Source organism: Pelodiscus sinensis, chromosome 4 (assembly GCF_052426305.1).
Source record: "Pelodiscus sinensis isolate ZL-2025 chromosome 4, ASM5242630v1, whole genome shotgun sequence".
NCBI lineage: Eukaryota > Metazoa > Chordata > Testudines > Trionychidae > Pelodiscus > Pelodiscus sinensis.
In genome coordinates this window covers 117,219,109-117,235,798 of record NC_143055.1, presented here as the reverse complement: position 1 = coordinate 117,235,798, position 16,690 = coordinate 117,219,109, and the positions used below count along the sequence as shown (strand labels likewise).

At 40.1% G+C, this 16,690-nt stretch overlaps 1 protein-coding gene across 7 annotated transcripts in view; it reads left to right on the top strand.

Annotated features, from left to right (window-relative positions):
- Window positions 1-1,167: 1,167 nt before the first annotated feature.
- PDLIM5 (PDZ and LIM domain 5) overlaps window positions 1,168-16,690 on the top strand; it is a 220,630-nt gene continuing 205,107 nt past the window's right edge. For 3 of the 7 annotated variants that reach the window (XM_014576356.4, XM_014576355.4, XM_075929621.2), the window contains exons 1-2: window positions 1,169-1,321; window positions 2,813-2,948. In XM_014576356.4, coding sequence (XP_014431842.3) covers window positions 1,314-1,321; window positions 2,813-2,948 — 144 coding nt within the window. In that variant the 5' untranslated portion in view covers window positions 1,169-1,313. Of the gene's footprint in view, window positions 1,322-2,809; window positions 2,949-16,690 lie in introns of those variants that run through there. The other 4 variants (XM_075929620.2, XM_014576360.4, XM_014576365.3 and 1 more) reach the window with 4 other exon arrangements.

Sequence of the window (16,690 nt, the reverse complement as noted above, 5' to 3'; positions counted from 1 at the left end):
TAAGATGTCTCCTTTTTTCTTTTCTCTGCACATTGGGGATACTGGGATATTCACCGCAGCAGAACACCAGATTTTCCTGAATGCACAGTCACTTTAGTATCTCAGTTATCTGTTAGCATTACTGGAAGTATGACCTACAGTTGAGCATTTCTGATTCTGTCCTACAGGGGGCAATGATGCACTTAACCTGTCCTCACTTATGTTTAGATGGCAAAATGCTTTGTTGAGCACTTACACAAGAAGGATCACTGAATGTTCAGCCGCACCAGAGTTTCACAACTTAGTCCTTAGCTAGTTGTTGCACATTCTCTTTTCATAGAGAATTCTTTCATTCTCTTTTCATTTTCAATTAATAGAGCCCTGCACATACACCAAATTTATACCTCTCTCTCTCTTCTCTGCAAACATGGGCCATGGATATCTGCAGATTTGGGCTCTAGATAGCAGATGGATGCAGATCCACATTTTATATCTTCAGACATGTCTCTTGATATCTACATCCATGGATATAAGGAGGGCATCCATGCATTTGCTGGGCTTTGAGTCACATGATGATTAGCTGTAGAATCTTTAAGGATGGCACAAACACATCAGTAAATCTGTTTTCTTAGGGTGTTTCTTTAGCTCTCCTCCCCTTCCCCTCCCCATCCCAAAAAAGTTCTCTAGTTTTATGAGATGCAGAAGTTTAATTGCAAGCCCCAAAGGGGTATGTGTGTGCAGAGAGGCATATTGTATCTTACCATTCCTTTTACCATTACAAACCAATTTCTGGTATCTCTTCTTGAACTATTTTTTAAACTCTCCCCCTCTTAACCCATTCAGGGAAAAATATTCACATGCTTAATTTTGCTCTCAGTTGGGGAGAGAGGGGGAAATCATGTCACTTACCGGTGATCAAACTGAGTTCCAATGCATTAGATAAGGTTTGTTTTCCACACCACCATTAATCTGAGAGATCACATTAAAATGATAAACTTAATTTAGGGAGAACAAAACATTTTCTCATGGTAGTAAAATCTGTAATAAATATGCACTTTAGATGGAATTCAGTGTATAGTACATAGAATGATTCAGTGAATTGTAGTTCTTCCTTGAACTAATGAGCAAATTCTATAAGGATCATATCTCAGTCTGTGGACATTTTCTTTTGTGTGGGTGAGGGAGGGAAGGGAAGGAAGGAAGAAGAGAAGGATCCTTTCAAGTAGGGAGGCATTGGCATTCAGGGGACTATGTTTGGTCAGCTGCGTGTGGGAGCACAGGAGATGGAAACGTAAGAAATCAGTGGGCGCAATGGTCCTTTTGCAGCTTCTGGCATGAGGATGTAAGTAGTTCAGGGACTATCTTGTTCTGTTGTTAGCTTGGAGAAATAGTTCCTAAAAGTTATCTTGTTAGCATGCTGTAGCCAGATATTCCTATTTTATTTAGTTAAATGGAACTACTGGTGTGAATAGGACCATTACACTTTGATCCTTCATATGGAAATTAGGCTTAAGAGCTAGATTCTTTTGGTGAAATGTATCTAGAAATCTATATAATTTTGCCTCATTACTTTTGTGCATTTCTAGGCTTGGAGTGAGACATTTTATGAAACTTCCTAGGCAGTAGTCCCATAGAAATGACATTTTATTAGATTTATGTATACTGTAGTGTAAACATACTAAAAAAATAATCCTTGCAGTACTTGATGCTTGAAACACACTTTTTTCTGCTTGACTGAAGTTCGATCTTAAATTTCCTATATTAAGTAAATGTGGAATTTTAAATTGCTCTGGTGTAGTCTTACAGTAATCCATCCCTTAGTGTGTGCACGCTCTCTCCCCTCCCTCCACTTCAAATATAAAAATAGAAGGTAGCTACTACCTAAGACGTCATTGTAATGTTGCCTGTATGTGGTGCAGCTGAAGCTGTTAATTTTGTTGCTCAGTATCAAAGATAAGTGCTCAGCGTGCTTTGTAAAGGTAAACCTTCATCCTTGTTGGGGGAGGAGGGAAAATAATCTTGGGATTCTCTTAAAATACTTTTTCTTAAATAAGTTGCCTTGGTATTTGGTACATAATTTTCTCTGCATATTTGTTTCTTTTTTTTTCTGATTTCTTCTGTAATAGCTTGTATGTGCCTACTATAAAAATGGAAATAGTTATCTGATGTACATAAACTATTGGCAAAAATGCCAAGAAACAACATTTTCCCCTTGGAATAACTTTCGATAATACATTTTGTAGTTTTTGGTATTTGAATGTGTAACCCCAAAACAAGCACACTACTTGTGAATGAGTGTTTGAATGCATCTGTGCACTTGTGACTTAATAGTATCACAGGAAATATATTTTGTGGGAAATTACTGTGCTAACATATTTTCCATAAACTGTTAACATTTTTATGTACTTATGTAATTTTTAGAACCATGTAAATTTAAATTTGATCCAGTACTTAACATTTTGTGAAAACCAGATTAAATAACCTCTAAACAAAAACATAGGAGAAATTTCCACATTTTCTCCAAAGAAAACAATTATTAAAAAAAATCACTGTATGCAGTATGTGAAACCCAAATATTGCAGTACTAAGAATCAGAAAGTAAATAATGTTTTCATTTCCTAATCTGGTAGGCCAAAAAGTCAGCAGATAGGACAATTAGTAACAAATGAGACCTCTATAGCCCATTATTAACAGTTAAAGGTCTTTAAAACAGGGAAAAAAATATTTGCAACATATATTTGAGTTGACAGTGCCCCCTTTTAAATTAATATTTCTATTTCATTGTGTACATGGCTTGTTAAGATTTACACTAAAATGTAATCCTCTTTCACAGACATTTATTATCTGGAACTAGTCCTTCAGCATCCAACACCATGAGCAACTACAGTGTGTCTTTGGTCGGCCCTGCTCCTTGGGGTTTTAGACTTCAAGGTGGAAAAGACTTCAACATGCCTCTGACCATCTCTAGGGTGAGCATCTATGCCTTTATAGACTTTACAAAAATGTCTGCTACATCATGTGGTACCTGAAACGTGCAAAGATGAGTAGTTCTGTAATATGATCCTCTTGTTGAGTGTGAGGACAGATGGCTTGTACAGTGGGTGTCCCTCCTTGTCCCTTAGGATGATGGAGTAGATTTGTTTTTTTAAAAAAACCTGTTGGGAGAATTAATTTATTATGTTGGTGGGAGGCCTCAAAGTTACCTTAGGGAGAACAAATGTTTGAAATAATAACAGTATTTTGCTGCTTTTGTATGCATGAGATGAAGTATTTCCTTTCATTCTAGCTTTGGTAGATGTGTATGTAAGAAGCAGAGGTGGAAGACTACTGACATAATTTAAATCATGTCTTAGGCTAAAGTTAGCTTTTGAGTAGCAGATGCTTTTTCCCCCTCTCTCCTCTTTTTCTTGCTGGGGGCATATCTCAAGCACGAGGGGGCATGGACCTTAAATCAGAAAATAGCTCATGTTGTCTCTATATATCCAGCAAATTAACTGAATTTATGATCTTTCAGTATCTTACTCTTGCAAAATCTGTTGACAATTTTTTTAAAAAAAGTAGTTTAACTATGTGCAGTAGTTGTGAATGGTGTTTCATTAAAATGTGCCTGAATGAACATGCCAGTTTCTCACGGTGCTGTACAGTGTAAGTACTTGTAATTGCTGCTATTCAGAGGATTTGAGGAGCTAAGTCAAAACAGATACAATCTTTGTATGAATAGCAGTGCAGTGTCCAGCTAGAGTTCACTACCCTCAAATAGTGCTTAATGGACACTTTTCTTCAGATCTGGGCTGAGTTTCAAAACCTTCCTCAAATATCCGAGGCTGTTATATTTGGCGTGTATAACCTATACATACAAATTTTTCAATATTGAAGCTTTTAGAATATTAGGAATCCTAGTTAGAGTGCATTTTACTTCTCTAATATGTGTGTGTCATCTGTAGAAACCATTTTTTGGAAGGGCAAGTCTACTCTAAAAGTAGTAAAAGAGTGTAAAATGGCACCTTATTTAACAGATTCTCTTTCCCTCAACTCCCCCTCCCCTTGCTTTCCCTAAATCACCCTATTTACTTCAGTGACAAAGATAAGTTACTTCTTACACCTGTTGAGTGCAGTGTCAGTACTACCCTGGGAGAGGGCTCTGGTTTCTGTTGCATCATCAAACTTAGCTTTTTCAGTTGCAGGTTCAAATGCAGCTGATTTATTTAGACCTAGATAATCTTATTCAGTTGTGGGTTACACTGTTGAGATCAAGGTGAAATAGTTGCCTTGCAGCCTTTTTTAATTTAAATAGTACATAACGGAGTATTGTAGAAGTGATCTCAACTAAATATAAACTTAGGATAGTGGATGCTTGAACCACAAGAGTGTACAGTATACTTTTGTAAACCTAGGATGAGTTTGCATGACTGACAGAAGGATCTCAACAAATGATTTTGAGTTATTGATACACAGTACAAGTGAAATTTCAGAAGGCTGTTTTTACAGTCACTTTTCAAAGAGCTGCCACATTTTTAAAGGCCTAGGTTATATTCAAGTGCCTCTAGATCCCTCAGTGTCATTGGTTTTCAAGATTTTTCAGAGCAGGTCTCAATTGACTCCTAATTTGATGGCTGTCATTTTACATGCACAAGAATTATGACTATTGTGAACCGTGGGTGTAAGTGTCTGCGCCCAGAGATTAACTCTTTTTTGCTATGAGCTGCTCACAGGGCAATGAGTGATTGCAAAGTTGTTGATGTTTTTTGGTCAGGAACTCTACCATGGTTTGATGTGTACCAAATAAAATGATAGAAAATGATAAAACTACTCCTAGTGTGTCTGAGAACCAGAGTGCAGCTACATTATGAACATGGGTAGATTTAAATCTAAAGATTTACAGAGGGACAGAACAATGTTTTAAGAGTAATGTACTACATTTATTCTTGATTAGCAATGTACCACGTGGACCAGGCATACTTACATATGCTGTTGTATTGGGAAGAGCAAAATAAATTGGTCTAAACAATTGAATCTGTTATCCCCAGTCCTCTGATCCCGTACCAGCTGACCTGAGATTCCATCTCAGAAGCTCATGTTGAAGGATTGGGGCCAGAACAATCTCTGAAACCTTTTTTATTTTATTTTTTTTTATTTTTTTAATAAAAGCAAAAATGTAGCACTTCTGCATGAGTGCTCCACCTCTTCTGGGTGGTTTATTTTCACTGTAAGTTAGAGTGTGTGTACGTGTTTGGCCTGGAATTAAAATGTACTTAGGAGGATTTGCATACCAAAACGATCTGATTATTTGAAGAGTTCGGTCTTGTGTTCTTGATACCCTAGCACAGCATGTACAACACTCCATCCTTCTCTTCCCAGTGATGCACAAATACCTTTCCTGCATAGTTAGACTGCTAATTAAAGAGTTTTGAACATACTGTTTTAAAACAAAGTAACAAAGCAGCAGATTTATTTCTGTTTCCTTACAAAGGTCCTGCTGTGTGTTATGGAGTTTAGCTGCAGCAGTCATGCTAGAAATTTATTCTAGGCTGTGATGGTGAATCTTGATCATTGTTTTGACTACTAATGTCTTGCTGTAGCCTTGTTTTAAGTCCTTGCGTGAAGTTTAAACAAAACTTATGTAACATGTTCTTTGTAGTTGACCAGTGGTCTCCTAACAGTATTGAAATAACCTGTAAAGTTCTTAAGTAAAATGATTTAATTTTAACAAACTTGCATTTCCTGTGACTGAAAGACTTTCTTGAGACAGAAAGTTTATTTATATTGCTGTTTTAATGAAATTAGTCAATGGTACTATCACTAGAAAAGTACGAGATTGTTGTGAGTTCTACCACTGACATTTTTACAGTGGCAAGTGTGAATTAAGGGTTTTTAACTTAGCCTATGAGTTCAAATATTTGTAAGCTACTTGACACTATACACTGTATGTTTCAGTTAGAATCCCATAAAGCATTATAGCATTTGCCATAACTGAATGACTTTTGTTCAAGTAATACAGAAATTTGATAAATAAACTCTTTTTTTTATAGTAAAATGTTAATAGTCTTCTCTGAAGTTAAAGGGTGACATAAAGCTGCTCAATACAGGGATATGTGGAAAAGATCCATGCAGTAATTTAGCAGAGAAATTTGGGGCATAGGAAGTATTGAGGGTTTTGGGAGGAGATGGCTGAGATGTTTGAAGAGTAAGAGTTTTGAGAAGTTTGAACTATGGCCTTGATTCTTTAGGGTGTTGAATGGCTCTGATTCCCATCCTGCAATGCAGTTGTTTAACTTTAAGCATGTGACTAATCCTGATGGGACTGCTCCCATGACTGAAGTTAAGGATTGAACTTGATATGTGGAAGAAGACCGGTACAGGTGCCCTGGTTTGGTATTCTGTGTTGTGGCTGCGTCCTCTAACAAAGACTGATTATATATTGGCCCAATCCCACTTTTTAGATCTTATTGTCATCAGAATTGGACTGATAGCTAAGAGCGAGCCTAACAATGAGTCACACAAATACTATGGGAGTACTAGATGGAGATAATGCAAACATTATTTGGCATAAAATAAATGAAAGTGGAAATTACTTGACTGGGGATAGTCAAAGATTGGACACTACCTCATTATAACCTAACTTGTTCCATATGGTGAAATAAAATAAACAAAACTAAGATTAGGAGACTTGTCTTTTACCTTGTTGTATATTCCAAAACCAAAGGCTACGTCTACACTATGAGTTTTCTTGGCAAAAAATACACAAATGAGACTCATTTGCATAAGCTACAATCTCATTTGCATATTTTCTGCCAATCCATTTTTGCACTGGGGTTTTTACGCAAAACCCCCTTTTTCCGCAATATCGTTAAACCTCCTTTTTTGGGGGGCTTAAGGATCTTGTGGTAAAGGGGGGTTTTGTGCAAAAAGAAAGCGTCCATATTGCTTGTTTTTGCGCAAAAACCCCACTGCGAAAACTGCAGAAAATATGCAAATGATATCGTGGCTCATGCAAATGAGTCTCCCATTTGCGTATTTTTTGCCAAGAAAACTCGTAGTGTAGATGTAGCCAAAATATTTTAATTTAAGAGCAGGAAAGTTAGAGTAAATAAAAGCAAATAACAATGCAGGGTATCCACTTCTGGAAGCTACTCCCATAGGAAATGAAGACTCATGATGTTAATCAACAGCATTGGCAGTTAGGCACACTGACTACAGCCATAATGAATTCTGCTTCAGGATTATAAACTGTTTGCCTCTGAAGCAATGAATAGCACTATACCTATTTAATGTGCTATTTTCTAAAGTATTGGCTGCTGCCAGATTCAGGGGACTGGATGAGATGGCCCATTGCTCTGGATGTGATTGTTTGACAACATGACATGGTATGGATTTTGATAATCGTGTCAATTATTTTTATATGTAAATTATATTATATTTATAAGTAAAAGGACTTTGACTCTGGGCCCAGCAAACTTGGCTTGGAGTCTGGAACTCAGCTTGATCACCAGGTTTTCCTTAATCAGGAACATAATCACAAGTAATAAAGTATCTGCAGGACAAATTAGCCATCACTGATTTAGTTAAGCCCATGGTCTCAGGCAGTCTGGTTGACTGATGACTATTGAGCAGACAGCTTGGGAATGACGTTGATAGATACCATTTAGCCTTTGCCAGCTGGAATCAGTTCTTTTGGTGGTGGACTCAAGGACAGATTTCTCACCTGTTCCCAATTAAAACTGAAAAGAAAAGTAAGAAATTGATGCAATTTTAAGGATGTACAGCTGACTCCAAAGAAGTTTGGTAGGGTTTCTATAGCAGCAGTAACTCAAACACTTTCCACATCATGTATATAGAACATATGTTAATGAGGTATTCATTATGTATAAGCAATACCTATAACAAAGAAAACAGAATATTCTGCATGTGTTTGAGTTAACGTTGCTGTAGAAATGGTAACTTTTTTCTATATTCTGACTGCTTTAGAAGTTGCGTTAATTTATTTGTATGAAAATTCTGATAGTTGGTTAGAGTTTTATAGTTGGTTAACAAAAATCAGGGTGAAACTCAGGAAATATAACTGAACAGAGTTGTCAAAATGTCCTCTGTAGGATGTAATGAATCTGGTGTTTGGGGTCCATGCTGCATTTATTATGTTATGGTAATCTGAGAGGTCTTTAATAATGTATGCTAAATATAAGCATGATATGTTCGTAATGTGCCAAAATAGGGACTGTAAACTTTTGACAGTGACAGGATTTTTCAGGCATTTGCTCAATGTTGTTCTATAGCAACACTAAACATGAAAAGTTAGAAAAGGATTTTATAGCTTTTTAATATTTAAGCCAATTTATTATGTAAGTTGTAAAGTAGCCCAGTTATGGGACAAAATATAAAATTAACTGACTGCAAATAGTGTTCAAAGGAGTTCTTGTAAAAGAGAGATTTTTCCATATGGTTTGATTTTCCTCAACTGTAGGTAACTTTCTTTTTTAAGAACAATCTTCTTTATACATTTTTACTAAACCTGATAGGTTCTGTGTACATCTTCCTATTGTCAACATCCTGCTTCTCACAGTGCCTGAATTGCCTGATTCTGGCAAAGCAGATTAAAGAAGATTCTCCTCCTCCCTCCACAGTTCCTCTCCCATCCTGCTCATTCAACAACATAAAAACACTACATCCCTACTTGTCACAATGTTCATGATGTTGCTAAATCAAAATAGAGAGCAGAGATGATCAGCACCATATAGAATAGCAGATGGATTCTTGTGTATTCTAGCACCACTAGATAGCTCATGTTGATGTTAACATGGGCTGTAAAGATGTACCGAAATATACTTTTTAAAAAAAAAAAATGGTGGTGTACTTATCATGAGAGATTTGGAAGATGTGTTTTTGAATTCCCAGCTGTGCCTCCAACCTCCTGTGTGAGTTTGGGAGAACTCAGAGACAGAGAATGATTGAATCATCCACTAGTAAAATGATGGTAATAATACTTCTCCCTGTCTTCTGTTGTGTGTACTTGCATTGTAAGCCCTTCAGGGTAGGAACTCTGTGCTGGAGGCTGTGTTGTGCTAGGCCTGTCAGAGAACCCATTACCCACACCTGTAAAGTCAATGTCGGATGATTATTGTTCATGCCTCCCCTTACTCCGATGTCCTTTTTCCCTCTGTTGAAATATAAAGAAACTTGAGACTGCGCCACCTGGTTGCTACAGTTGCCAACCACCCCTCTCTCTAGGGGTTGGCAGCCCCAGCTCTCCCTCTTCCATGCCACCAGCTCTGGCTCTTCCTCACTTCCCCTGCCCCCGGCGGTGCCACCAGCCTCGGCTCTTTTTCTTTCTCCTTCTTCCCCTCCCCCCCCCCCCCCCCCCACCTCCTGGCGAGGCCTAATCCATACCCACCGCCCAGCTGAGGTGTGCCAGGCCCAGCTCTCCATGGGTTGCTGAAGAGGGTCTGGCTGGCAGTGGGTGGGGCTTGGCTCCAGGGACGGCTCCAGGTGAAAGGGGTGGGGATGTGCTTTACCTGCGCATGCCTCCCCTTCCCTCCCCTCCAGCCTGTGTATGCTGTGATGTGGTAAGGTCAACCTGTTGTCCCACAGGAAAAAAAATTATATATATTCACACGCATACAAAGAGAGAGAGAGAGAGAGATGTAACCTTATCCTGTAAGCTGAATATGTAACTGGAGCCATGTGTGGAGCCATTGTGTTCCTATAGCATCCTAGCTCTTTCAAAACAACCTCCTCTCTTCACCCTTGCATCGTTAATATAACCTCAAGCAGGAATCTGCCTAGGTTGTGCCACTTGCATTCTAAAGTGTAGCATTAGCTAACATCTGTGAAAATAATTCTAAAAGAAAGGAATAAAGTAGCAAGATACTTTTGATGATTACTGAGCTGATGCTTGATTCTCAGGATTGTCAGTTTCCACTGGCTTGGCCTGTTCGATTTGATTTATTTTAGGCCACATGTGTTACATCTAGTTTATTTTAGGCCTCCATGAATTGGTGTGGGGAAATCAAAGCAAATAAAGTAGAATATCACTCATACAAGTAAACACTGAGAAGAACAGGAGGATAACTTTTGACCCTGCCTGGCAAATGCATCAATAGTAGTGCTGGTAACTAAGTGCACCGTCCTGCAAAATGTCTGAGGGGTAGCTGTGTTAGTCTGTAACTTGAAAAACAATGAGCAGTCCTGTGGCATCTTGGAGCAGCGGTTTCCAACTGTAGGTCCATGGACCAGCGGTGGTGGGCTATGAGCCCCGGTCTGCAGGGCTGTGGCATGTTGCCTGGCCGCATCCCCAGCTTTTGATTAGCCCCATCCACTGGAGTTCCCTATGAGGAAATTCTCTTCTGTCCTCTTGACCGTGTAGCAGCAAGGTGAGTGGGGTGGTTGGCAGGGCTGCAGTGAGGCTGAAGTGGGGCTGCAGTGTTGTGCTGAAACGGGAGGGGGGTGAGGCCATAGACACATGGTGGGGCCTGTTCTGGCAGCTGAGGCAGGCTTTGCCCTGTGGTCACATGTTGAGCAGCCAGGGACTGTGTCATGGTCACCTAGTGGGCAGCTAGGTCCTCCTCTGGAAGTGAGCAGGGGGGACTAGGGCCATGGCTGTGTGGTGGGGGAGGCTGAAGCCTGGTGGGGAGGAGGCTGGGATGCTGTGGGGGATGGAATCTACTGTATGGCAGGGGGCCGGGATCTGCTTGGTCTGGTGGGTGGCTGTTCTTCCCACTAGGGCAGAATAAAATAATATGGGGGGGCCCCACAGGATTCAGGGTTGGAGTGTATGAAGGGTCAGGGGTACATATTTTGGCAAACAGGAAATGTTTTCTTTGCATATTTGTTATTTGCATAATGAATATGCAAATGTTTCTGGTCTACCACAAGTTTGTGAACGGGTTTGCTCGTCCCTGGTATAAAAAAGGTTGGAACCCAGTGCCTTAGGCTAACAAATTACATCACATCATGAGGTTTTGAGCATTAGCACCTTGAGACAGGGCTACAACTGGAAGCTTCTGGCATTGCAGAATCTAGTTCCCCAGTGAGTTGGGAGATATCTTCCCTCCTTCCTCAAAAATAGAGATACAGATGTAGCCGTGTTAGTCTGGTGTAGCGGGAACGAAAAACAGGACTATGTAGCACTTTAAAGACTAACAAGATGGTTTATTAGGTGCTGAGCTTCCTCAGATCAAATAGTGGAAGAAAATTGTCACAACCATATATACCAAAGGATACAATTAAAAAAAAGTGTTCTTTTTTTTTTTAATTGTATCCTTTGGTATATATGTGTGTTTTTTTTTTTTCTCCCTCAAAAATAGCATTCTGAAGCACACTTCGGTTGCATTTGACTGTCCTAAAATATACGTTGTTTTACACAGTGGTAACATACTTAGAAGCAAAACACAGTGCTTCTATAGATGTCCTGTGAAGTCACTGGAGTCAAGGGAACAGGGCTTCCTTGCAAACATGCAAAGGTTGGGGGAGTAGAAGGCCATTGGGATTCTTCTGGCCAATGGCTCACCATAGTGTGCTACTGGGCCCAAAAAACAGTGCACGGGTAGACAATTACAGGAGATTAAAAAAAAAATAAAGTCTCCTTGCAAAGGCCATGAAGTAGGACTTTCTTTTGAATATTAATAGGAAAGAATTAGACTTATTTGCTTTCTCTGTATTTGAGCCTGGGGGCCTGACAGTTTCTGTTAACTTCCTGCCATTTACAGAAGCTATTTTTAGTGGAACTGTTTTTTCTCACTATTCATTCCTGATGGTTATCTTTAAGGGCATTGTGAGAGGAGGCATAATCTTGAAAGTTTGTTTGTTTTGGTACAGAGCCAGGAGATAACATTGGTCTTGTTGAGGGATTTTAAGAAGAGATCTCACATTATCAGGCTATCCATTTAAGGGAAAGTGTGACAGAAAATTGTCCATCATGTTTCAGGCAATGGGAATATTGAAAGGGTGATATTACCTTTGACATTAGACAAAAACTGCTTAATATTATATCTTATCCTAAAGATCAAAGTAGGCGTCTATTGTATGCAAGAAAAAATGCTTTCAATTTCTACTCCATAAAAATATTGTACAAATTGGTGCTCTGGTTGGCAGTCTCTGGAAAAAGGGCAAATGTTTGAATGGCCATGAAAACTAAAACATGTCTCGATCCTCGAAACAGTGTTCAGGCAAATTGAGAAGGAATTGACATAGTTTGGGTGAAGGATTTATCTCTCTACTGACTCTCAAACTACAGTATTTTTATGAGCATAAAGGTGGGTGAAACATGTTCTCACACTCGGGCACACTGCTCCACAGTCTCCTAAATAGGAGAGAAAATGGAAGTCCCTCTCATCAGGGTTCTTTATATATATTATGTGATTTGAGTTTCAGCTATGATTAGAAAATAGAAGGCAATAATATTGCATTCTCTGGACTGCAAGAAGCTCTACCAGGCTTTGTCTACATCATACAGTTTCTAACAATATTCCTGTGTTTCCCACAAACTGGAACAGTCAAGGAAAGCTTCAGCAAAGAGATCTCTTACTTTAGTAAATGATAGCTAAAACAGTGAATTAAAAATACCTTTGCTTAATTTAGCAGAGTTTAAATGAATTATCAGGTTCCAGTGAGCGCTCTCGATTAGTTTAGAGTTGATAATGCTAACACTGAGAGCAGAATTCAAAGAGGAATGGATGGTGTATGTGAAGATTCTGTCAATGTCTGTAGTAGGTGAAAGGTGAAAAAGCTTACTGCCAAGAGCTGAGGGGGCAAGAAGCATGGCCTTTCTAACCAAAAGGCCTATATAATGAATTTAAAAAAAATATCTAAATGGAAGCATAGCTGGGATTCAGAAGAGCTGGTAAAGTTATAACTTTCAACCTGAAATATATTTCTCAAGATTTGTCATTTGAGGGTAGCCTGAAAAGCAAGCTTCAAAAGGCTCATGGTTTGTCAACAGTATAGAATCACAATTATGACATGTTTAAAAACTTTCATGTGCAATGGTTAACTTCTTCTTAATGGCTAGTTGTAGTAATTTTTAAAATTAACATTTAAAAAGAGTGCCAATGTATTTTCTGGGTCTATTTCCTCTGAAAGTGCCTGTCAAGACTGTTCTGCACTCTGACACTTAGAGTTCGTCTACGCAGCAACATTATTTTGAAATAATGCTAGTTATTTCAAAATAATGTAGTCCGTGTCTACACAGCAGGAGGCTATTTTGAAATGTTGAAATATTGTCAAGCTGTAATCTCATTGTACAACGAGTAAGGGAAGTCAGAGGAAGAGTGCTCTATTTCAAAATAAGTGCTGTGTAGATGCTCCCAATTTCTAAGTAAGCTACTCAATTGACATGGCTTAATTTGTATAGCTTATTTGCATAGCTTATTTCCAGTTAAGTCCTGCTGCATAGCTACCTTAGAGATAGTTCTTCCCCACTTTCATGCCATTGACCTCAGAAACCTCTTCTGGTAGATTTCTGCATTTTGGCAGGATCCTTTCTAAGTGGTAGTACAGCACAGATGTTCTCCTTAATTGATGGAAGCTATACCACAATATAGGGTGAGGCTAGGCCTACACTAGGGATGTCAATGTGTAGTTGACTACACGATTAACTGATATGGCTTGGTTTATTGGTTAATCTTTGTCAACTACACGCACTTCCTACCCCAGGGCTGGCCTAACCATGAGCCGGTCCTTAATACACTCATGAAATCGAATGCCAGAAGATTGCTCTCCAGAGCGTCAAACCATGGGTAAGTATAGATGTGGCTTAAGACAGGTAGAGTCCTGCACAATACAAAATTGGTATCCCCATTCGCAAACTCCCCAGTGTCCTAGATTACCCAGTCTTGGTGTGGTATTGCTGCCACCACCCAAAAGTAAAAACCTCTTTGAGAATCCAGGAAGATGCACTAGGGAATTCCTTCATGTGAGGTACACTCAAACTCCTTTAACCCTCCCTTTGGAAAGAACTTGAAAACCTTTTTCTCCTTGTAGCTTGGCTGTGCAGTCTTAGGCATGTGCATGCAGAACCTCCCACCTTCAAGAACGAATGAACAAACAAACCCCAGCCTGTTTGATGAAACAGTTGCAAGACCTTACAGTACAACTTGAAAGGTTTAAAAACACAGAGGATTGCTTCCCTGGGATTCAATTTGGAAAGTTACAATATAAAGGAGTTATTTTACATGTGCTCAGCGCATAAGTACAAGAAACCCCCAAAATGAAGGAAATAACCTGATTGCATCTTACTAAACACTCCCTGTTCTTCTCTCATATCTGTAGTTTCAAATCTTGGTCCTTCCCTAGGCATGGAGGTCTCTGGATTCTCCATTCCTGGGCCCCTAGCTTTTTTTTCATGTCCTCCCAGCCTTTTTTCTGGCCACACAACAGGAATAGGATAGCCACTGCTTCCAGTTCAAAAGCCCATACTCTTTTTTTTCCATTGGCTCTCCTAGCCTCTTGCTAACTCCCTTCCTGCTTCCTTAGTATTCCTGGGGATTCTCTAGGACCCACTGTCTATGGCAGGGGTCGGCAACCTACAGCCCGCATGTCACTTATGGCGTGCAAGCTGATTTTCAGTGGCATTCAAATGGGAGCTCAGTCCTTCCCCGTCTTCCCCATGCAGCTGCTGGAGAGTGCTCCCTCTTCCCTGTAACAGATAAGCTTGCTGTGGGAGGAGGCAGCGCTGGGGCTGAGTGAGGCTCTTCAGCAGCACCTCAGCCGGGATTGGAGACACCGCTGCTGCAGCCACATCGTCCGGGGCTGGTCCTGGATGCTGGACGTGCCAATGCCATGCAGTCCAGGGCCGACCCAGGACCATGTGGTTGTGGCAGCGGTGCCTCTGGGGCCGGTCCTGGACCACATGGGCTGCAGCAGTGGCGCCTCCCTCAGGGGTGGCCAGGCCAGTGTGGCTACAGCCGTTGCTGCGAGGGGGCGCAAAGCAAGGTAAGGTCCCTTCTCATGCCCAGATGCCCCACACTCCAATCCCCTCCTTTCCCCCCCTCCCAAGACCTGGCACCCCCAGCTTGCGCTGACATCCTCCCTCGTTCCTGCACCCTCTCTCCTGGCCACGCATTGAATCTTCCCTTACTCCTGTGCCATCCACCTGGCCAGACACCCTACTCCCAGTCTGCTTCTGCACCCTATGCTGCACCCAGGCCTTGTAACTTCTCCCATTTCTGCACCCCACCTCCAGGCCAGATCCTGCACCTATTTGCTATCCTATCCTACACTCTGGCAGCCCTGTCTTGCACACTGTGCCCCTCATTTTTGTCCCTAACCCAGAGCCTAAGGAGGTCCATAAAATCCACTAACTCTGGAACCCCAGGAAAGTAAATCTGGTCTATGAGAAGACATGAACTCAGTCCCGCCCCCACCCCCTGCTCATCTTCCCTTCCTCTCACCCCGTAAGACTGGGACACCAGAGGGGTGAGGTTTATCAGCTGGGGCCGCATCAGTGAGCATTGGGAATTTTTGGAGGAGTTTTTTTGCTTCTCACTTGTGTGGTCCCCAACTGATTTTTCTGTGGGTCAGTGACCCCCGACCCAAAATAGGTTTCCCACCCCTGCCATAAATAAAGAAAATATTGAAACCTTTTTGTTGGACATAATGTTTTACTTTGTTTTAAATTAATTTTGATAAACTAACATGAGAGAGTTAAAATGCTTAATTTGTTTTATAATTTAAATTAAAGTATTCTTACTAGCTGCAGCTGGTTCAGAAAATAAGGTCACCATACCTAGCCTGCCCTTGCCTCCCCTCCCTCCTCATTCCCCCAGCACACAGATCAATTTAATAAGTTAAATCTCGGTATGCTACTTCTGAAAGTTTGCTGACCCCTGCACTAAAAGGTAAGTTCTGCATCTTAATTTATTGATTAATGAAGCTGCTGTAAGTAGAACTATTACTGCCTTGAAAAAGTATCACTGGCACTCGGACCCATACATAGTCGAATAAATCAAATCCAGGCGCTTCACCTCTGAAAGGTTGCTGACCCCTAGTCTATGGTTTTAACTCTTACAGGCAAACAATTAAGGTTAGCTCTAAAGAGTTAACTACTGAGAAAAGTCTAAGTAACTGAGTGACTGGAATGTCCAAAGAAAAGGGATTTACCTCCTTATTCACCACAGTGGAAGTATCATTGTGACAAAATTGACTAGACTTATCTTTCTTTTTATTGACTCTTGTATCTAGACTCTTGACAATTGTATCTAGACTCTTCAGATCTCTATTACCCATAATAAGATCCTCTATCTCCTTCACTGAAAGAAAAGAGGCCTTGTGGGAGAATTGGTTGCTTTTTTTTATTAGATTAAGTGGAAAGTTCTAGGCTTGTAAACATTTCACCATCTAACTTGTATGTGGTAAATCATATGGTTTCCTTCTGTTTTTCTCCACTACTTAGCATATCTGTTTTGTATTGATACCAAATAAGGATATTTTCCCCCTAGAGTGCCTGAAGGTATTTTTTCTAGCAATTATTCAGGAATGAACAGACATCTGCTGCCATCTCAGTCCAAATTTGAGTTACAAGTCTGTCAGATGATAGTGTAATACTACTTTGAGGTAGGCTTTTAATTTTTTTTACTTAATTTTTTTAGAAAAATGCTGATTGTATACAGTAATAGGTAATAGTTATTTGCACTTATTCATTTAGCAAAGAAAACAGTAAGAATTACATTGAGTACTTACCATTTGTAACGTGCAGCATGAAAATAAAAGCATAACTCTTTTT